Below are 23,325 nucleotides of genomic sequence, written 5' to 3'. Positions count from 1 at the left end.
GGTTGGGCGGAGGGCTGCGGCCGCCCGTTCGGATTATAGTTATTCTGCTCCTCCCTCCTGTCCTTTTTTCTTCGCTTTTGTTGTTTTTTTGTCTCGTTCTTCTTTCTTACTTCTCGCTATATTTCGGGTTCTGGTTTAGGGCGACAGGCACGCTGTCTGAAGGGTAGGCCATATCCTTCTACAGGGGTGCAGGGTGGGACGGGTGGGTTGGGTACTATTTTTTTCTTTGTCCTCTGGTTCTATGGCCCTTTTCTATCTCTTTTTCGTGAGGCCGCGCCTGTCCTGACCTCCTCTGGTGTGTTTCGGGTGGGGGGTGTGGCGTCGTTAATCCTCCTGATAGGTTTCGGCTGTCTTTCTCCCCGATCGCCATACCCCCACTTGGGCCGCTACTCCTTTTGTCTCCTGTCTTCCTGCCACGGGGGGCCTGGGTCGGCGTGTCTTCTTCCTTTCGTTTTTCTTATTTCTTTATTTCCTTTTTTATTGTCTTATTTTGTCTTCCCTCCGTTTTCCCTTCCCTTCCCCCTCCCCTTCCCTACCTCGTCCCCCCCCCCCCTTTTTTCCTCTTGGTGTCCTAGAAGTTATTATGACGAGCTGGTTTTGGTTTATTGTCTTTCCGATCCCTCTGTTCTGGCTTGGTAGTGTCTTGGGTGGCGGGCATGTTACGAGAAGAATGCTCAGGGGCTGATTGTGTCTCACATATCCTGATTTCTTGAATGCATTGTATTATCCCCCCGATCTTCTGGCCCCATGCCCCCTTATTAATGTTGCAGTTGATTACGGGATATCGGATGCCTCCGTATTGAAAGTGCGCCTGTCATACGTCTTCTCCCCATATTATAAAATTAAGCCTTCTTTACTCCTGTGTTTTAGCCCTTTGGTTCCTGAATTTTTCTCCCCCCTTTTATGATTGTACGGCCTCTGCTTTGTATTGATTGATTATGTGATATTTGCCTGGTGACTCCTGATTGTTTTATACATTGCGGCCGGCCGGCTGGGTTGTAGGCCTTGACTTGTCTCTACTTTTTGATGTCAATAAAGGTTTTCAAAAAAAAAAAAAAAAAAGGTTTCCGTATAAAAAAATAATAATATATATAATCCCCCCCAACACCCCTCCCATTCACACTACGAATTTAGTTACTATCTTGGCTGACCTTTCCTTAAAACATCCCCATTTTACGGTCCTCGTGGACTTTAATCTTCATATAGATGACAGCAACTGCGCAAAGGCATGCTCCCTAGTAGAAACTTTGGCAGGTATCAATCTTTTTCAAAAAGTGGTGGGCCCCACACACACTGCTGGTCACACTTTGGACCTTATCTTCACGAACCTACCTGCCCTATCTACTCTCGCCCCTCTCCCGGTGACATGGTCGGACCACTTTATGATTCCTTTTAAAATCAGTTTCCCTCCTACCACGACCCCCACCTGTAGGACAGAGAAAATTGGAAGAAAATGGTTTAAAGTAACGATGGAAGCCATGGAGCCGGCACTTGCCCAGCTCAACTGGCAACCTTCTGCACATATTAATGAGGACGTAGTAAACCTGGATCACTGCTTTACCACGGCTATTGACAGTATTGCTCCCCTCACTGTTCTCTCCTCAGCTAGAACTAAACCTTCTGCACCATGGTTCTCTCAGCTGCTAAGGGAAGAAAAAAGCAAATGTAAAAGGCTAGAACGCCTATGGCGCCGCACCTACGATGTAGCGGCTAAAACAAATTATAGAAAAGTGCTAAATAAATTTAATAAAATCAAACAAAATGTCATGAAAGAATATTTCGCTAGTAAAATCAAACTAGCAGACAATTCAGCCAAGGTGCTCTTTCAAATCGTGAAAGATTTTACTAAACCCGCGGCCCTCTCCCACAAGACTGAGCCCTGTCAAGACCTCTGCGACGGACTATCGGATTTTCTCCATGAGAAAATTAATCTCATTTACGACTCATTTAAGGCAGCTAAAAGACCTGACACGGACGTCACATCTGGGCTTACTTCCAACAATGGCATCAGGTTAAGTGCATTTAATACTATCACCTTTGACGCAGCACTGAAGAAACTTCAGCTTTGTAAATCAGGTTCACCCTTAGATTCCATGCCAGCCCAAGTCTTTTCTGCAGTGGCCCCGGCGGTGGTACAACCTCTTGCAACAATATGGAACACCTCTCTGCTATCTGGTCAGTTCCCGGAGACTTGGAAACAGGCCATTCTCATTCCCCTCCTGAAAAAACCAGAAGCGGACCCCACAGTATTCTGTAACTATCGCCCGATATCATTGCTTCCTAAACCAGCCAAAATCTTAGAAAAAATAGTCCAGGAACAACTCTCTGACTATCTAGAAAGCAATGATCTCCTTCATGATTCACAATCCGGATTCAGGAAGGGGTATAGTACCGAGACAGCAGAGAGCATAGCATAGAGAGACAGCAGAGAGCACAGCAGAGAGCATAGCATAGAGGTCTCAGAAACCGTGCGAGAGAGTGTGGACAGGGGCGAGGCAGCCATGTTAGTGCTCCTCGACCTGTCCGCAGCTTTCGACACGGTTTCCCATGCCATCCTTCTTAACAGACTCCGCGAGTTGGGGATCTGTGACACCCCTCTAGCCTGGATCACGTCCTTTTTATCAGGCCGTACACAACAAGTATGGTGCCGGCCTTTCTGGTCCAAAGACAAAAAACCTCTGGGCTGCGGGGTACCCCAAGGTTCCGCTCTCAGTCCCCTCTTTTTTAACGTGTACATCGCACCCCTAGCAAAGGTGATTGAAACAACTGGGGTTAGAGTGGTCTCCTATGCTGATGATACTCAGCTCAAGTTTTCCATCAGAGACCACTCACCCCTTGGTTTTATAAATCTTAAAACCTGTCTCTCGAATATAGTAGCGTGGATGACTCTGAACACGCTAAAACTTAACACGGATAAAACAGAGGTACTGTTTTTTAATCAAGCAAACCCTTTGTCACCCACCACCTGGTGGCCAGCAGAACTTAATCCACCACCCTCCCCGGTAAAGACAGCCCGTAACCTGGGAGTTCAATTCGACAATGAATTATCCTTCAAAACTCAAATCCAGAAAGTCACCTCCTCATGCTTTGGTAAATTACATATGCTAAAAAAGATCTCCCCCTTTCTCTCCGTTGAAGCTATGAAGACAGTGACCCACGCCTTGATCACTTCACATCTGGACTACGCGAATAGTCTCTATCTTGGACTCCCTGCCTACTTACTACACAGGCTGCAGATGGTGCAGAACGCTGCAGCCAGGCTGATCTGTAGAGTCCCCTATCGCCACTCCATTTCACCCCATCTTAGAAAGTTGCATTGGCTCCCAATCTGTGCTCGTGTCAGATTCAAGGCCCTCACACTAGTTTTTAGGGCCCTGAATGGCAAAGGCCCCCTATATCTGAGACAGCGACTGAAATGGGTCCATTCGTCCCTCAACCTCAGATCGAACCATCTCCGGCTCCTACTCCCCCCCAGATTCCGCCTTGCAAGGAAAGGTGGCAGAGCGTTTGCAGTAGTCGTATCAAAAATATGGAACTCCCTACCCATCAGCCTCCGCCTCGCTGACACTGAATCCCAATTCAGGGGCAAACTAAAGACCTTTCTGTTTTCTGACTGCTAATTCCTCCTCCTGTTCATTCGCAATCCTTAGCGCCGGGACACCCCCGTTGGGGATAGCCGTGCGCTTAATAAATGTAAAAAAAAAGTCAGGAGCTGGAGCTACAGTCTCCGGGGAAGGATTGTCCTCCTGGTCATCCTCCTGATATTTAATGAACAACTCTGAAGGGCTCCTGGCAGTGTGAAACCTGTCATCCTCTTCAGACTCCTTTTCATCTTCCCCTGAATCCAGTAATTGCTCAGGAAACTCCAGAGGTACCTTGGTAGGGGTAATATGCAATGGAGAAAGGGCCTCCAATGAAGAACCACGTCTATGTAATAAAGAAGACGCTGTCGTAGACGGTGCATAGGATACCGTCGCTGTAGACGCTGACCAAGCCTGCAATTCTGCGCAAGGTGACAATTGTAGCGTCGACGAGAGGGCCGTCGACGGTGTCGTTGATGATTGAGCTGGAGACAATAAAGTGACCGTCGACGAGGCAGTTTTCGACAACGAAGAAATCTTTGACGATGAGGCGGCCGTCGACGAGATCTTCCTACCTTCATCGTCGACAGTGCGTCAACGGTAGATATAATTTCCTTCGTCGACGAGATGGGCTTCACGGAGACTGCAACTAGCGTCGACGGAGATGAAGCCGATGACATGATCATTTGAGGTCTCAGCAACGAGAAGGTGACAGTTGAAGTCGAAGTCGCTTCGACTGTGATTTTCATCGATGAAGGAGTTGTCGTCGATGCTGTCGACGACGGAACTTTTTTCTGAGGTAAATCCTTCTCAGAAAGTGGTTTTGAAGCCAGAGACTTTGCAGTCTTTCTTGGGGGCGTAGTAGGCAGAGTCTTGCCTTAGAAGGAGGAGGAGCCTTTTTTGAGGTGGAAGGCAATTAAGTACCCTTAGAGGGTTGTTGGTTTCTCAACACCTTAGCCCTAAGAGAAGATAAATCCTCCTCAGCAATCCTCTTCCTAGAAGACATAGAAGAGCCAGAGGCAACACTTCCCACGTCAAGATAAGGGGTTGTCCTGATCTTTAATCTTCTGTAGCCACAGAAGTAGACGCTCTTCTCTATCTCTGAGGATTTTCTGAGGGCAGGTCCAACATATCTTGCACTCTCTCACCTGGTGATCAGGATAAAGGCAATAAATGCACTTCTTGTGGGGATCTTCAGAGAACAGCCGGAGCTTCCCACATGATTCACAAGGTCTAAAGAGAGATTTCCTTGAAGAAGACATCATGAAGTGAAGAAATTCCTGAGGAATTAGAGAAGTACTGAGCAGAGCTCAGGGAGACTCCCTTCACCCAACGTGCGGTAGAAAATTTGAGAGCCTGAGCCTGTGAGGAGAACATTCTGGAGGGTGCTGTCGCCTGATTGGCTGCCGTTTGGACTGTATATAATGACTTGGACAAGTCACAAATGTGGAAGTTTTTTCCTTGTAGTTTATGGCTACTTTACTTCCTGGTTCTTTATTACCTAGGTTAGGGTTATTATGTGCATAATTATTGCTTTTTTTATGTAAAGTGGGACTCCCACTCCGACGACAGGGAATGATTCAGGCATGTGAATCTATGAAAGACACCCCAATACTGGAGAAACTGCTTACCTCAGGCAGCCAAAGGTGGTGATGATCCTAGAAAAAATATTGTCTACCAACCTGAAGAAAAAGGAGGATAACAAGTTTCTGAAGAAAGAGAAAAGCCCCGAAAGTTGACTGTAGTCAGCTTGACAGTTGGTAGAAAATCTGACAGTTATAGACTCTGGGGAGTTAAAGCTCAGAGTCTCTCCACCTTATTGGCAAGAGTCTGTGTCAGACAATGATTTGGATATATCACAGATAGCTTGTTAATGCTTCAATGTAATGAGTGTATATGTATACTTCTATGTTACCACTGAGTAGCAAGGGTGCCCAGTGTGAAAAGGATAAGTTACTTACCTGTAATCCTAGTTCTCTTCCAGGGTTATCCTCATCAAAGTCATGAGCACTAAATATTCTCGCCCACGTGCGGGGAGCCCGGAAATAAAAATATATATATATGAAAAACATATATATACAGCTTATATATATTCATATCATTTTTTCTCAGTCCAATGCAGCCCACATATACGAGGCTAAACAATGCAATATTAAATCACTGCTTTTATAAACACATAATGAATATATAGACCACAGGAGGGCAACTGTCACTTGAACTCTTTTTAATGAGCAAAATTGATGAAAAATGAAAAAAGCAGGCAGTGTTAGCCCACAGGCTGCTTTGCAAGCCAAAATCATAGAAACTGAAAGCAATTGTACAAAAAAACCCTAGCTTCCCATCATGCCTCAGGGGTGACAGTTAGGTCAGCTGTTCTTTCTGGCTCCTTCAGTCAGGGCCTTGAAATCACAGCTCTGTCTTTTTTTACTTGTTTGTCAAATTATTCTAAACTTATTGTGGTTTTCTACTTTTCACCCATGTCTTTTTGATTTTAGAGTAAGGTGTAACCAGTTTTTTGGCAGAAAGTGATTTAATTTCTGTCAGAATGCCTTCACTTTTCGATGCTTGCACTGCCTGTGGCAAGAAGAAAGCCAGATCTGACACACATTCTGTGTGTATCCTCTGTCTCCCTGACTCTCACTCTCCAGAGACCTGTTAACATTGTAAAAAGCTGTCCAGGAGAACTCTCAAGAATAGAGAGATAATTTGTTTATATGGTCTCTCTGAAAGAGGTAGGTCTCCTGTGAAACAGAAGAAGAGGAGAACAAGATCGGCGTCGAGAAGCAGAATACCGATCCGTTTACCGTCGGTGTCAGGATTGGCGTCAAACCTACCAGCGGCAACGAAGCAGGTGTCGCCGTCGAAGTCTTCGGCAGTGCACACGCATTATCCAACTCCAAGACCGAAAACGGCAGCTTCAACGTCGAGTCAGGTAAAGAACCCTCCCATGACGTCAACTACGCGACTGTCAAAGTCGAGGAGCAGGTCTCCGTCAGCGTTGGCTAAACGTTCGACATCAAGGCAGGACACTCCGTTGCCGCACATCCTTGAGCGGTCGCGTCGAGGCACACGTCTCCGTCAAGATCTTTTCATAGATCATCGACGTCGAGGCATAAGACACCGTCATCGAAGCAGAGGACTTGTCGGCTTCATCCCAGAGAAGGTCGACGTCAAGGCACCAGTCTTCGGCACCAGTCTTCGGCACAGAGGTGCTCCATGTCGAGACGAAAGGCTCCGTCAACGTCCGCGCTGAGAAGATCGACATCCAGGCAGAAGACGCCTTCGACAGCAGCACGAAGACGGTCGCCGTCGAGGCAGAGGTCTCCGTCGGCATCGAAACCCAGACGTTCGTCGTCGAAGCAAAAATCTGCTTCCAGGGAAAGATCGACATCGAGACGTAGGAATGGAGCAAGCTCACGTTCAGCGAGCTTTTCTCCGTCACCATCGCCGAAGTCGAGAGCAGGTTTTCACTGCTCTTTATCAAGACGGTCTTCTGTTTCCTGCTCAAGGTCACCGGTGGTCATTTCGACTTTGAATAGCCCAGCATCTTCACCTGTACAAATCAGTCCCACTGAGGATCCTGCAAGAACGTAGAAACAGAAATCAATAGTGCTTATGACTATTGACGAGGATCCCCTGGAAGAGAGTAGAGAATATGCAATCATGTCACTATATGATAGATCTAAGCAAAAGTTCCGGAAGTTCCGTCTTAACCACATAATCCCTGAGGTTACATTTATTGCACCCAGGATTTGTACAGAAGGTGCTTCCCACCATTGACTGGATTCTGCCACATCGTGAATGCAAACAGATGATACATGGGAGCACATAATAATAATACTGTTATTTATAGAGCGCGAACATCTACCTCCTAGGAGGTGTCCCGGCGCTACATGTAATCTACTGGAAGCACTTCTTGAAATAAAAATGCAGCAGCCAAGCAATTATTACACTCCCCAGACCAGACCTCGCCAGCCGTTAATGCACACCACTCATTTGCCGTTCAAGGAACTCTGTATGGGCAATTAGCTGAAACAGGATCATCTTTATCCAAACAATAAGCACAGAATAAAATACTGTGCTTTAGATTTACACCACCACTCAACGTTCCATGCTTCAAGAAGATAAGAAACATCAACGATCACAGGACATGCAAGAAGGTAGCAAAGACTTGACTGTTTACCAACAGATGAGACTACCACTAATCGGTACCAAACCCATACCAACCCACTGAAGAAGCTTTCTTCAAAACAGAAATAGCACGTACAGGAATATGCAAATGTAGCTCTGCAAATTTTTTCTGTAGTTCACATTGAAGAGCAATCACAACATAAGAGCACCCTAGAAGCATCCCTGTGGTCACTCCTACTCCCAGTAAAACACTTCCCGCAATGGCCACAGAATAAAACCACACAACAGTAACCGCACAAGATTAATATATATAAGCATGAGTGGCTCTAGTGTTCTAATTGAACACTAATAGGCAGATTATGATTTACAAAGTCTTGTACTACCTGATTTCTTCTTCCAATGTCTGAGATGACACATCCCTACAAAATTAAAAAGCAAACAAACTTTAGTTAGTGTTTACTTAGGCACATATTTTTAGCACAGTGCAATAATTTGTTAACTATAAGGGTGTGCAAGACTCATTTCAGTATGAGAGAAGGTCAATGTGCTGACAGAGATCATGCCTTCAATGACCCACCTGTGAACCGCCTACCAAACCTTCTGGTGAAACTACAATGCCTGGTAAGCCTCAATATTGAGTTGCTTGACATTGTTTTTGTACCTCAGACACAAACCAAAAAAAAGAAAACAGTAAAACAGCATTGTACCTCACATACGTAGCAGGATATTCATAAAGATAACTTGGGAGTAATTTACGTGTGTATGTTCATTCTTACACTTTTGAGTACGTTTACCATTTTTGGCTCTTTACAAAATCCAAGTGTAAAGTTACTCAAAAGTGTAGATGTGCAAACCTCTATCATCTGACACAGGAGGTGGAGCCAGATTTATGAGTGTAAGTCACTACTGCAAAAAAATAAACTGTAGTATGTCCAGCACCACACATGGCCAACCACTCATACTGCAACACACTATCATAGGAAATAACTAATGTAGGGATTTTAAATAAACCCAACTGAAAGTGATGTTAAATTAAATAATTTAAAATAGTAATCTAAATACACTTAATTTAATGTTAAAAACATACACAGAACTAAAACATTTAATATTTCATTATAAAAAATGTTAAAACTTTTTTTAATTTTAAAAACAATGTAGGATTACATTTTGATTGAATTACTCTTAATTCTATACATCATTAAAAAACATTTTAGTGAATAATAAAGTACAATTCATTTTACTTTAGCCACAAATGTGTGTTTTCATTTTAAGGTCAGAATTTGTGTTTTAATTTATTTATATTAAGTAAAGATTTTATTCAAAATGAAGTTAATAGAGTTGCAGCATTTTTTCATAAAACGACCGCCATGAAAATGTGGCATAAGGAAAGAAATATGGTGCATGCAGGGGGCGCATTGTGTGCCCCTCCGTCTCCATGCCCCCCATGTTCCTGTACGGAAAAAAACAAGTTACTTACCTGTAACTTTGGTTCTCCAGTATTGGAAACTTTCATAGATTCCCATGCTTGAATCATTCCCCGTTGTTGAGATGGGAGTCCCCGGTATACATAAAAAAGCAATAGAAACCATTACAAAAAAAGAAACTAGGCCTAGGCCCATTCTATTTTTGTAACATATCCACCTCTTTTTGTAAAAGAGACCAAATAAAATGAACAACCAATCAGATTAGCCTCACCCTCTAGAACCTTCCTGAGAGAACCTCTGACCCTCAGATTTTCTTAGCCGTTGTGAAACAATATAACTGAAGGTGCTGAAGGTTGGGCTTTTCCAGGGGAGGAGGGTGGGTCACATGGGAATCTATGAAAATTTCCAATACTGGAGAACCAAAGTTACAGGTAAGTAACTTGTTTTCTTACTTCAGTATGGGAACGTTCATAGATTCCCATGCTTGAATCAGAGTAGATAGCAGTTAGGAGCACATTTTTTTAACTTTGATTCCTTATTTATCTATTATTGATTATTAAAACAGAAAGCCATGAGACATCAATCGGTGTAAGCTAGAAAAGAGAAGTAGCCAATTCACCAATATCTCAAAGTCAATGGTAAATAAACACATTTGTAAACATAAGGAAAGAGGAAGAAACAAGCAAATAAACTTCAAAAATGTGCAAAGAGCTTAAACAGAAAGACGGAAGGAGGGTTGAAAGGAAAAAGCCCACAACTTAATGAAAGAGGTTCCTCAGGACTGCCTGGCTCACTGCTGTGTCAATCTGCATTGAGGAATCCAGGCAGTAATGTCTTCTAAATGTATGAGTACCTCACCAGGTTGATGCTCTGCAGATGTCCTGGATAGGTACTCCGGCAATGAGAGCTGCCGAAGAAGAAATCACCCTCGTGGAGTGAGTACGGACCGGACCTTCAAGGGGCTTGCCCGCTGCTTGGTGACAATACTGGATAGCGCTGGTAATCCAATAAGCAATCCCCTGCTTGGAAAGGGGAAAACCCTTACGAGGGGCGCTGAAAGCCACAAAGAGCTGAGGTGACTTCCTGAAGTCTTTAGTACGTTGAAGATAGAACTTCAAGCACCACTGAATGTCCAGTGAGTGGAGTGCTTTCTCCGCTGGAGTAGTAGGTTGAGGGAAAAAAGCTTCGAGTATAACCGGCTCATTTAAATGAAAGTCTGAAGGCACTTTCGGTATGAACTTTGGGTTGTTAAGGAGTATCACTGTCCCATTTCTAAATTGGAGAAAAGGTTCCTGAATGGTGAGGGCCTGTAATTAGCCTACTCTCCTGGCTGAAGTTAAGGCCAGAAGAAGAGCAACCTTCCAGGAGAGGAATTTCAAGTCCGCCCTATGAATAGTCTCAAAGGGATGCTTCATGAGCTGAGTGAAAACCAAATTAAAGTGCCAAAGAGGCGGCGGAGGCTTGACTGGAGGGAAAACTCCAAAAAGGCCCTTGAGAAACTGTTTAATTATCTGTGTCGACCAGAGGGAAGTACCAGAAGATGGCCGTCTGAAGCGAGATGGCAGCAAGATAAACTTTGATGGATGAGTGAGCCAGCCCTGCTTTTGCTAAAGAAAGAATGTAAGGAAGAACTTCATGAGGTGTGGAAGAAAGAGGGTGAATGCCGTCCTGCTGGCACCAATGGCAGAAACGCTTCCACTTAAGCCGGTAGGTTTTGTTCATACTTGGAGCCCGTGCCTGAGAAAGTAAGTCTCTATATTGTGCCGAAAGGGTCAAACCGGTAAATTCTCGGTGCTCAGGAGCCACGCCGATAACTGCAGGGATCGAGGATCCAGGTGCCAGACTTGGCCCTGGGACATTGTCAGCAGCGAAGGAAACGGCTGCAAAGGAAGTGGACGCTCCAGGAAGAGGAGATGCAGCTCTGTGAACCAAACTTGGCGGGGCCACGCAGGAGCTATCAAAATCATCTTGCAAGGCTCCTCCTTGAGCTTCCTGAGAAGTCTAGGGGGAAAAGCGTAGACTAAGGCACCTGACCAGGCCATCGAAAGTGCATTCCCCAATGATCCTGGGTGAAGTTTGCTTGCATAGAATAGGCATCTCTTGTTCTCCGGTGTGGCAAAGAGGTCTATGGACGGCCTGCCACATAGGTGAAAAACCTTCTCCGAGTGGACTGGTCCAGTTCCCATTTGTGGCTGACTGATTTCAGTCTGTTCAGCATGATCGCCGTCTCGTTGAGAACACCTGGAAGATGCTCCGCTTTTAGAGATATCCGATGCTGGAGTGCCCATTCCCAGACTGTGTGAGCTTCCTTTGAGAAAAGACGAGACCTGGTACCGCACTCTTTGTGTAATGCATGGCTGTCGTATTGTCCGTGCGTACCAAGACTACAGACTGCTCTATCCGCGGGGGAAAGCCTGTAAGGCCAGGCGAATCGCTCTGAGCTCCAGCAGATTGATATATAGAAGATGATGTTGGGGTAGCCAACGACCGCTTACGTGAAGGTCTTGCAAGACCGCTCCCCAGTCCTCCAGCAAAGCGTCCTTAGTTATTATTTGAGGAGCTGGGGTGACCCTGAAGGAGAGGCCCTGAGAAATGTTTTCCTCACTCGTCCACCATGATCCGTCGTCCCTCATGGACACGGTAACGAAGATCTTGTCCTCAAAGAACCCGTCCACTTGGCGCCACTGCATGTCTAGCTCCTCCTGCAGAGGGCACATCCGTAACCTGCAGTGAGGAATCAGAGGAATGCAGGAAGTAATGGACGATAGGACAGACTTGTAGAGGCGAACTGACTGCCTTCTTATTAGTAAACGGGCCATGACCATCCGCCTTTCTGGTCTCTCCATGGACGGAAAGGCTTTGTTGAGGGACGTGTCCAGAATGGCCCCCAGGAACCGGGCTGTTCTGGATGGGCACAGAGTCGACTTTTCCATGTTGAGAGTAAGACCCAGATTGTCGAAAAGGTGCTTGCACGCCACAACTTATTCCTTTGCCGAGTGCTTGGAAGGAGCCTTTAGCAACCAGTTTGTCCAGATAAGGGAAAACCTGGTGCTGTTGCTTTCGCAGAAAAGCTGCCACAGGAGATAGTACTTTTGTAAAGATCTGCAGAGCAGATCTGAGTCCAAAGGGTAGGACCTTGAACTGAAAGTGGCTCTTGGCTACTGTGAAATGAAGGAACATCCTGTGGGCTGGATGGATGGGTAAATGAAAGTATGCGTCCTCTAGATTCAATGTGGCCATGTAATCTCCTGAGTTGAGGAGTCAAAGGATGTCCTGCAAGGAAACCATTCGGAATTACTGTTTGATGAGGTAGGTGTTGAGCTCCCTCAGATCTAGAATTGGGGACCACTTCTCCAAGGTCCTCCGAACTAGGAAGAACCGGGAGTAGAAACCCGCTCCCCGTTGAGAGAGAGGACCCGGCTCTAGCGCCCCTTTCAGGAGCATTTGATGGACTTCTAAATGCAGAAGACAAAAATGTTTTGAATCGGTGGCGCGAGGGGGCTTGGAAGGCAGTGCATGGATGGCCGTACTGAATGATATTCAGAACCCAATGATCCGATGTTATTTGTTGCCGGTGGTGAAAGTAATGTGAGATTCTGCCCCCCACTGGTGTTACAGGAGGCAGCAATCCGCTATTGACGCTTAGAGGAGTCCTTCTCCTGGCTTTCTTGTCGTCCTCTGGTGTTAGATCGAGAGAAAGAGGATGATTGACCCTGCCGCTGGTTATATCGAGGGTGGTAAGATTGAGAGGCTGATGCATATGAAGAATACCTTGTTGCTGGTATCCTCCTCTGTAGATAGGAAGGCCTCTGCCTCTAGCCCCACGAAAGGGGCCCTTGCGGTATTGCAGAATCCCTAAGGATTTTGCGGTCTCCATGTCTTTTTTTATGTCCTGGAGAACATCATCAATGTGCTTCCCAAAGAGCACCACTCCACCAAAGGGAAGATCCAAGATTTTGTTTTGGACCTCTGGACGAAACGAGGTAGCTCGAAGCCAGCCGTGGCTAAGAAGGACAGCAGCTCCCGCTAGGGAACAGAACGCAGTTGTTGCAATGTCCACTGCACAGCCAATGACGTGTGAAGAGGTTCTCTCTCCCTCCTGAAGAATCTTTTTCGCCTCCGCTCTTGCATCTTCCTGCAATTGATCCAGAAAGGGGGAAAGGTCACACAACATCTGACGATCGTAGCGACCAAGTATTGCTAAGGCGTTTGCTGCCCTGATCATCAGGCTAGACATGGAGGAAAACCTCTTGCCAGCGTTATCCAGGCGTCTGCCCTCTTTATCTGGAGGTGTTGTGAGGGGAGCTGAAGGATTTTTGGACTTTTTTTGGGCTGCCTGGGAGATGACAGAGTCTAGTTTAGGCTGAATGACCAGGCAAGCCGAGCTATCCTCAGGGGCTTTATATTTCTTTTCAAGGCGAGGCAGTACTGGAAGCACCGTGGCTGGACTTCTCATTACCTTTGGACCCTCGTCGTCCCAGACATGACCAACTATAGGAATGGTCCGAACTGATTTTCTGTAAGGCTCTTTGAAGTCATATAAGAAACATTCGGACTGCACCGTAGGAATGGGCAGTTCGAACCTCTTAGCAGCCCTTTCCATCAATTTATGGAAACCCCCTATGTCTCCAGGGGTAGAGTCCACTGGAGCTGGTGAAAGCAAAGCTGGATCAGGAATGATATAGTCATTCCACTCCGTTCTGGATCTGGAAGAGTGACGTTGCCCTGGTCCTCATCAGAGGTATCATTCTGGATGAGGCGACCCTTGACCCGTGTTGAGGCCAGTCGCTCCCCACGCCGGGCAGCTCCACCTGAGTGCGCCCGTCCCCGCTGCTGCTGAGAGCCCTGTGTTCGAGGCTACCTGTCATCCCCGATATTGCTTAGTGTGCCGGGGTTGCGCTGTAATTTCTGTTGTATTTCTCCGCAATTTCTGCTGTTTGGCACTGTATAATCTGTTGTGTTTTTGCCCTTCTCTGTAGTATCCTTCGTTACTTTCCCCGCTCCCGCCGCCGCCCCCTTGCCTTCCTGGTTTCCCACCGCTGCGTTCGCTGCGTTCCTTGTGTCCCCGCCCCCGACCCCATTGGCTGCCTCCCACCCGCCTCCCAGCTGCTCCTCCCTCCCTCCTCCCTACTTATGGGGGCCGCTGCGCGGCCGCGCCGCTAGCGCGCCAGAGACGCGCCAGAGGCAAGCCCGTCTGCGCCCATCCGCGCCCAGCGCCAGAACCGCTGGACCACGCGTTCTCCACACCGCGGGACTGCGTTACGACGCCAACACCCTCCATGCACTCAACACCGGCCGAGACCACCGCTGCTTCCAGGCCGCCACGAAACGCACACACGGACCCTTCTCCTACCACACCTGCAACTTCACCTGCGACAGAACCACCAAACCCCCAAGGACCGGACCCAACCCCCTCCGCTGCATTCTCCTCAACACCCGCTCCGCGCGCAAACACGCCGTCAAGCTCTGGGACCTGCTCAACAACATCGCCCCAGACGTTGCCTTCCTGACCGAGACCTGGTCGAACGACTCCTCGGCACCGGACATCGCCATAGCCATCCTGGACTGCTACAAGATCACTCGCAGAGACCGCACCAACGGGATGGGAGGAGGAATAGCCATCGTCCACAAGTCCAGCCTCCAGGTCCACACCCTTGCAGGCGACTTCATCAATTCTGTCGAACACCTTCACTTCCGGATCCACACCGACCCCAACACCACCCTCAGAGGAACACTCATCTACAGACCCCCCGGGCCCTCTTCAGCGACTCCGTCGCCGACCTCGCCAGCACCCACGCACTCGCCTCCACGGACTACATCCTCCTCGGGGACCTGAAGTTCCACCTCGAAAACAACAACAACGCCAACTCCACCGCCCTGATCGACAACCTCGCCAACCTCAGCCTCCGACAACTCGTCACCGAACCCACCCACGCCGCCGGCCACACGCTCGACCCCATCTTCTCCACAGACACCCACATCACCTTCAACCACACCACCGAACTCCACTGGACGAACCATCGATGCATTCACTTCACCTTCAAGAAACCAGCCACGCACCACCGCACCAAAAAGCTGCCCTACCGCTGCTGGAGCAAAGTCACCGAGGACCAGCTGACCTCCACCCTCACCCAGAACCCACCCACCGAACCCACAGACGCCGCCACCCGTAATTTCAGACAGTGGATCGACGACTGCGCCAACATCCTCGCCCCGACCAAGAAACCCGCCGCCAACCACCCCAGCAAGAAAGCCACCTGGTTCACCAAAGAACTTCAGATCTCCAACCGAACATGCCGGAAGCTGGAGAAGAAATGGATCCACGACCGCGCACCAGACAGCCACACAGCCCACAAGGACGCCATTCGCAGACACCACCACCTCATCAGAACAGCCAAGAGATCGTCCTTCAAAGCCCGACTGGACAACAACGCACACAACAGCAAAGAACTTTTCAACATAGTGAAAGAACTCTCCAACCCCGGCGCCAACACCAACGACATCCCGCCCTCGCAAGATCTGTGCGACTCACTGGCCACGTTCTTCCATCGCAAGATCGCAGACATCCACGACAGCTTCAACTCCCCATCCGCCCGACCACAACAAACCACACCCCGAACGCCACCTGTACCAACCAGCTGACCTCCTGGTCCCACGTCAACGACGAAGAGACACGCAAGGTCATGAACTCCACCCACTGAGGATCTCCGTCAGACCCCTGCCCACACCACGTGTTCAACAAAGCGGACGCAACCATCGCTCCCCAACTGCGGAAGATCAACATCTCCTTCGACACAGCAACATTTCCGGAAAGCTGGAAGCACGCCGATATCAACGCACTCCTCAAGAAGCCCAAGGCGGACCCCAAAGACCTCAAGAACTTCTGGCCCATCTTCCTGCTCCCCTTCCCGGCGAAAGTCATCGAGAAAATCGCCAACATGCAGCTGACCCGCCACCTCGAGGACAACATCCTAGACCCATCCCAGTCCGGATTCAGATGCAACCACAGCACCGAAACTGCCCTCATCGCCGTCACAGACTACATCAGGTTCCAACTAGACAACGGCGAAACGTCATCCTCATCCTCCTGGACCTGTCAGTCGCCTTCGACGCGGTCTGCCACCGCACACTAAGAACACGCCTCTAAGAAGCCGGTATCCAGAAGAAGGCCCTGGACTGGACCACGTCCTTCCTCTCCAGCAGAACCCAGAGAGTCCGCCTCCTGCCCTTCTGCTCCGAAGCCACCGACATCATCTGCGGCGTACCCCAGGGCTCATCCCTCAGCCCGACGCTGTTCAACGTCTACATGGCCCCCCTCGCACAAGTGGCCCGCCAGCACGACCTTAACATCATCTCCTACGCCGACGACACCCAGCTCATCCTCTCTCTCACCAAGGACCCGCACACTGCCAAAACCAACATCCACGAGGGAATAAAGGCCGTCGCCGAGTGGATGAGGAGCAGCTGCCTGAAACTGAACTCGGACAAGACGGAGGTCCTCATCCTAGTCCCACCCCCTCTGAATGGGACAACTCATAGTGGCCGATCACACTAGGAGCAGCTCCAACTCCCACAGACCACGCACGCAACCTAGGGTTTGTCTTCGACTCCTCCCTCTCCATGTCGAAACAGGTCAATGCCATCTCCTCCTCCTGCTACAACACCCTCCGCATGCTTTGCAGGATATACAAGTGGATCCCAATCGAAACAAGAAAAACAGTGACCCAAGCCCTCGTCAGCAGCAGGCTGGACTACGGCAACGGACTCTACGCAGGAATTCCGGCCAAACACCGGCGACGACTACAACGCATCCAGAACGCCTCAGCCCGACTGACCCACAAAGTTTCCCGCCACAGCCACATCACCTCCCATCTCAGAGACCTGCACTGGCTCCCCGTCAACAAGAGGATCACATTCAAACTCCTCATCCACACACACAAAGCACTCCACAACACCGGACCAGCCTACCTGAACAACAGACTCAACTTCTATACCCCCGCCTGCCAGATCCGCTCCGCCAACCTCGCCCTTGCCACCGTACCGCGCATCCAACAAACAACCTCTGGCAGCAGATCTTTTTCTTTCCTCGCCGCCAAGACCTGGAACACCCTCCCCACCCATCTACGAGAGACCCAAGACCTGCTCACGTTCAGAAGGCTCCTCAAGACTTGGCTCTTCGAGCAGTTGCAGTACCCCCCCTCAGCGCCTTGAGACCCTCACGGGTAAGTAGCGCGCTCTACAAGTTCACTGATTGATTGGCGGAGGATCTGGAGCCACGGGCAGTGGTGGTGGCGATGGCAATTGAGGGGTAGAAGGCAGTGCAGATGGAACAGCTGTAACTGGTACCCCAACCGGAGCTGGTGAGTATGTTTGAAATCTCCGTCTATAATCCGAAAGCATAAATTGTAAGTCCGGTAGTTTGGAGGAAGGCATAGAGACCATCTGTTGCTGGTAGACCTCGTGATAACCCACGGGAGGAACATACTCCTGCTCCTCCACGTATTCTTCCTCAGAGTCTGTGTCCTAGCACTTAGCGTGCAACTGAGATGGGCTATTTGCATACCCATACGGCCGTCATCCTCCTCAGATCTCTCCTCTTCAAGGAGGAGTGCAGGTGGGAGAGGTGTCACCCTCCTGGGGGAAGTCATCTCAGGGGTAATATGGCGCTTCCTGATAGTAATTGCAAGTTTTTCCTTCGTCGACAAGGTCGTCGACGATGTTGTGAGGTTCGTCGATGAAGACATGAACGCCATCGACGGTACCGTTGTCAAAATCGTTGTCACCACAGCGGCGTATGATGGATCGTCGTAGATGTGGTTGTCGTCGTCACCACTGCCGTCGTCGAAGCCGTCGACACCATTGTCGACGACAGAGTAGCCACTACTGCAGATCCCACAACCGGCGTCGATGCCGTCGACCCCGAACCTTGCAGCGTAGGCGAAGGAGACGAGGACTAGCACGTCGACGGAGTCAGATTTGAAGGAAACGAGGACTTTGTATCTCTGAAGTCTTCGTCGACGGAGTCGTTGACAGCATTGTCGACAGATGAATTTTCTTCACAAGTTTGCCATCAGAAGGAACAGAAGATGGAGGAACTAAACTTTACTTCCTCTCTGATGTCACTCCTGCTGATAGTCCTTCCCTCTCCTTTACACCTTGGTGATGAGATTTGTTAGGACTGCGCCTTTCAGACCTATGAGAGGTCTTTTTCGAGGCTTTACTTGGACGGTCTTTAGAAGGTGAAGGAGACGACCTACCTCTTTTCACAGACCTCCTAGAAGATGAAGCGGAGGAGGCCTCATCACTATCACTGGCGACTGGCTCCTTCCTTGACTTAAGCTTCTGGAGCCAGGTCAAGAGACGCCCCTCACGGTCTCGCAAAGTTTTTGTTGAGAAGGTCCGGCATACCTTACAGTCTGCTGCCTTATGGTCTGGGTACAGACAGTAAATGCAATCCTTGTGCTTGTCCTACACATAAAGTCTCTACTTAGAACAGGTTGCACACGGTTTATAGAGGGCTTTCTTCTCCTTGTCAGACATTTTGGCACGTAGTCTAAGCAGTTGTTAAAGAAAAACAGGTGAAAAAACTGGAGGAATAAGGTTGATAGAAACAAACTGAGCTCAAAGGAGACTCCCTTGCACAACATGCGGTAGAAAATCTGAGGGTCTGAGATTCTCTCAGGAAGGTTCTAGAGGGTGAGGCTAATCTGATTGGTTGTTCATTTTATTTGGTCTCTTTTACAAAAAGAGATGGGTATGTTACAAAACTAGAATGGGCCTAGGCCTAGTTTCTTTTTCTGTAATGGTTTCTAGTGCTATTTTATGTATACCGGGAACTTCCATCTCAACAACGGGGAGCAATTCAAGCATGGTAATTGTGGCACTTTGCCTGGGAATTCAAAAAGGCTCACGGACAACGGGGTGCTTGGCAAAGCGGGTTTTATTGATTTGTACAGACGCCTCTTCTGCACTGGTAGGCGGTAGAATGGGAGGGGGTCGTCGATCTCCTCTGTAGTGAATCTCGTGGTTCCCAGTCGCCGCTCCCGGTGTCTTCTGGGAGTCGTAGGCCGATCTTCCTCCGTTGTCCCCGATGGTTCAGCCGCCGACAGGAAGAAAAGGAAACCAGTGTTAGTCCGGCTCCACCTTGCTGGTTGAAAAGGGGGGGGGGGGGGGTAGTGAGGACACACACGTGCTATTTACAAAACCCTGTACCAGTGCCTGTAAGTGAGGGGGGGGGGTTTAGCACTAGGTGTGCCGAATGCTCCTCAGGGTGGTTTACTCCACCTCCGTCCCGCCCAGCCAGTGAAGCGAGCCCGTACCTGTTCTAGCCACACTTCTCGGGAAGTGTGGCTGGGCGATGCGCCGTCCCGTTGGCCTCCCGGCTTGTCGTTGGAGTCTCGGTCGCCGCCTCCTGCTCTTCCGGGCTCCGCTCTTCTCCCCTTGATGTCTCCGTCCTCTGCTCTCCCTGAGTCGCCTCCTCGGTCCTCGGATCCCCTCTCGCCTCCTCCGACCTTCGCTCTTCCTGACTCTCCTCCGCTGTCCACCAGTCTCCCTCTCTCCTCGATCTCCAGTTCGCTCCGTCCGCTCCGTCCTCTCGCCAACACTCTCCTTCTTCGCCTCCGGGTGTATCACACACCTGAGCAGAGTCTGGGCTGGGTTTTACCTGCAGTAGGTGGGCGGTGTCTGGCTCCAGCTCCGCCCAATTAAAGAAACACGGGTCAGTTTCATACATCCCGGGGTCATAGGTCGCGTCCGCGGGCGTCTTCCAGGCGTCTGTATGCTGTGCAAAAAGAGGGGAGATATTAACAGGTAGGCCAGGAGGGCCCGAGTCCGGGTCCTCCTCGTCACACCCCTCCCCCCTAGGATTCTCCCGATCAGGGAGAGGATAGCGGGACAGATAGTCGACGTTGGCGTTGTCCTTCCCCTTTCGGTGACGGACCTGGAATCGGAATGGTTGGAGTGCCAGGAACCACCTCATGACCCTAGAGTTGTTCGATATGTTACGACTCATCCACAAGAGTGGCGCATGGTCAGTATATAGGATGAACTGATGCCCCTCCAGGTAATACCTCAGTTTCTCGACAGCCCATCTAATGGCGAGACATTCCTTTTCGATCGATCGTGGGGTACCTCACCTCCCTGGGGAACAATTTGCGGCTGATGTAGAGTATGGGCTGTTCCACTCCAGCCCCTTTCTCTTGAGACAGTACTGCCCCGATTCCGTAGTCGGAAGCGTCCGTATGTAACACAAATGTCTTCGTAGAGTCAGGGGAGGGAAGTGCCGGGCTTGTCGTGATGGCCCTCTTCAGGGTTTGGAAGGCTTTCCACATTGCTGGAGAGGGGCTCTGGAAGTCATGGTTTGGGGATTGTTTTCTTAGAGTGTCGGTCAACGGGGCGGCTATGTCTGAGAAAGAGGGGATAAACCGCCTATAGTAGCCCACTAGCCCCAAAAAGGCTCTCATTTCTTTCTGACTTCTGGGAAAAGGCGTGTCGGCTATGGCTCTGACTTTTTCGTGCTGGGGCTCTATTACTCCGTGCCCTAGGACATATCCAAGATACTTGACCTTTTGGAATCCGATTCTGGACTTCTTCGAGTTGATGTGCAGTCCTGCTCTGCTGAGTTGTTGTAGAACGCTCTGTAGGTGCTGTAGGTGTTTCTCCCAGGACGGACTGAATATAATGATGTCGTCTAGGTAGGCCGAACTATACCCCTGGTGATCTCTCAGTACCTCGTTCATCAATCTTTGGAAGGTGGCCGGTGCCCCATGAAGGCCGAAGGGGAGCACGTTGAATTCGTAAAGGCCATCAGGAGTGGCGAAGGCAGTTTTCTCTCGGTCCTTTTCACGCAATGGGACTTGCCAGTACCCTTTGATTAGGTCGAGGGTGCTGATGTATTTTGCGTCCCCTAGTTTTTCAATGAGCTCGTCGATCCTGGGTATCGGGTATGCATCGCAGGATGACACAGCGTTTAGTGCTCTAAAATCCATGCAGAACCTGCTACTGCCCGCCGGTTTGGGCACCATCACTATGGGCGATGACCATTCACTTCTTGATGGACGAATCACTCCTAGTTTCAACATCTCCTTCACCTCTTTGCTTATCACCTCCCTTTTTGCCGCCGGGATTCTGTAGGGCCGTTGCTTCACCGTGACGCCCTCCGGAGTCTCTATTCGATGTTCCGTTAATCTGGTCGTCCCCGGAAGGTTAGAAAATATGGGCTCGAAAGGCCGTAAGATCTTTTGTAGCTCCTCTTGTTCCTTTCGGAGTAGTTCGTCATTAATAACTAGTTCTTTCACCGTGGTTTCAGAGACGGGGTCCGAGAGGGCTGAGAGGTGGGAGGCCACAGGAGGAGAGCCTAGCCATTTCTTCATGAGGTTTATGTGGAATATCTGGTTTTTCCTCCCACTTAGCTGTAGACGATAGGTTGTTTTCCCTATCGTCTCTATGACTTTGTAGGGTCCTTGCCACTCGTTCTGGAACTTCTTTGTGGGGGAGGGTAGTAACACTAGAGCCCAATCACCAATGTCGAGACGTCTCCACTTCTTGCTCTTGTCGTAATGTCTTTGTTGCTGCTTCTGTTTGTCCTCCAACTGGGTAACGGCCAATTCGCGTATTTTCCCCAATTTATTCTTTAGGTTTTGGCTATATTCTAGCAAGGTCCTGGTTTCTCCTGAGGATTCCGCTTCCCACACTTCCTTGGTCATCTCCAGAAGGCTCCTGGGCTGTCTCCCATACAGCATCTCAAAAGAGGAACAGCCCAAACTGCTCTGTTTCTGGCCTCTAATGTCGTATAAGGCCAAAGGTAACAGCAGGTCCCAGTCGTTTCCGTTCACTGCGAGCATTTTGTTCAGCACGGATTTCAGGGTACCGTTATATCGCTCCACCAGTCCGTCCGTCTGAGGATGATAAACCGACGTCCGGATCTGATGGAGGCCTAGGAGTTGGCATACTTCTTTCATGACTCGTGACATGAACGGGGTGCCTTGATCCGTTAGGACCTCTTTAGGGAATCCCACTCTCGAAAACAGCTCCAAGAATTTCTCTGCGATGTTCCGCGAGGTGGGGTCTTTCAGAGGAAAGGCTTCCGGGAAGCGAGTGGAGTAATCCACGATTACCAGGGCGTATTGGTGCCCCCTCCTTGTTTTTGGTAGGGGTCCTATGAGGTCCATGCCTACTCTCTCGAAGGGTGTTCCTATGATAGGAAGAGGTTGTAGGGGTCCCGCCGGTGGCCTTTGTGTATTTTTGCGTTGGCATATGTTGCACGTTTGACAGTGTGTCTTGATATCCTGGTACACGCCTGGCCAATAAAAGCTGCGCAGTATGTTCTGTGTGGTCTTCTCGCTATCTGTGTGACCTGCCAATAAGTGCGTGTGGGCGTAGAACATAATTTGGTCCCTGAAACAAGTCGGGACAATAAGTTGGAGTGGGTCTTCCTGTTTCGCTTATCGATATAGAAGGTCGTCTTTGATCAGGAAGCGGGGATAACGTGGTTGGGGGCTGTTTTGGTCAGCATGTGCTTGTTCCCAGGCGTTGAAGAGGTTGGTATCGTTGGCTGGGGCGAATCTGAAACTCCTGTCGCCTTCCCAGGGGTCAGGGGCCATCAGGGCCGGAAGTTGAGGGGTATTGGGGTTCCTGCCCTCCAAAACCTGGCCCTTGAACATGTCTAAGAAATGGGGGTTGTCTGTCCCTAATATGAGTTTCTCTGGAAGGGCATCCAAGACCCCTACCTTCACCACTAGGGTGGTGTGGCCTTCTAGGTCTATGGGGATATACGCCACCGGGTAACCCTTGACCGTGAATGCATTTGATATAGACTGTCGCATCCGGCATTATCTGGAGGGGTCTCACAAAACATCCCTGTATTACGGACTGTTTACATCCCGAATCTAGGAGCGCACTGACCACTGTTCCATTGACCTTGACACTCACGTGGTACGATCCTCCGAGTTCGGCGGTGTACATCACTGCCTTTGGTATGTACCCGACGTCCATGGGTTCCTCTTGGGGCCGTTTTTGGGGGCACAGGCGGGCGATGTGACCCCACGCTCCACAGTCAAAGCATTGGGGACCCCGAAATGGTGGTATATCCGGGGGAGCAGAACGTGGAGTAGGGAGTCCGGGGGGGCCTCGAGGCCGACGCTCCGGCCGGAGTGTCGGTCTAGTTGCTTTCTCAGGTTCAGTGTTATGCA

The 23,325-nt window shown here is 49.5% G+C and overlaps 1 protein-coding gene across 7 annotated transcripts in view; it reads right to left on the bottom strand.

Moving 5' to 3' along the window:
• LOC144798645 (uncharacterized) overlaps positions 1–23,325 on the bottom strand; it is a 657,474-nt gene that overhangs the window by 121,438 nt on the left and 512,711 nt on the right. For all 7 annotated transcript variants that reach the window (XM_078669622.1, XM_078669623.1, XM_078669624.1 and 4 more), the window contains one exon: positions 8,096–8,131. In XM_078669622.1, the coding sequence (XP_078525748.1) occupies positions 8,096–8,131 (36 nt within the window). The remainder of the gene's footprint in view (positions 1–8,095; positions 8,132–23,325) is intronic.

The sequence above is a fragment of the Lissotriton helveticus genome, chromosome 12 (genome assembly GCF_964261635.1).
Source record: "Lissotriton helveticus chromosome 12, aLisHel1.1, whole genome shotgun sequence".
NCBI lineage: Eukaryota > Metazoa > Chordata > Amphibia > Caudata > Salamandridae > Lissotriton > Lissotriton helveticus.
Note: the sequence above shows the minus strand (reverse complement) of the source record. Positions and strands in the feature narration are given on the sequence as shown.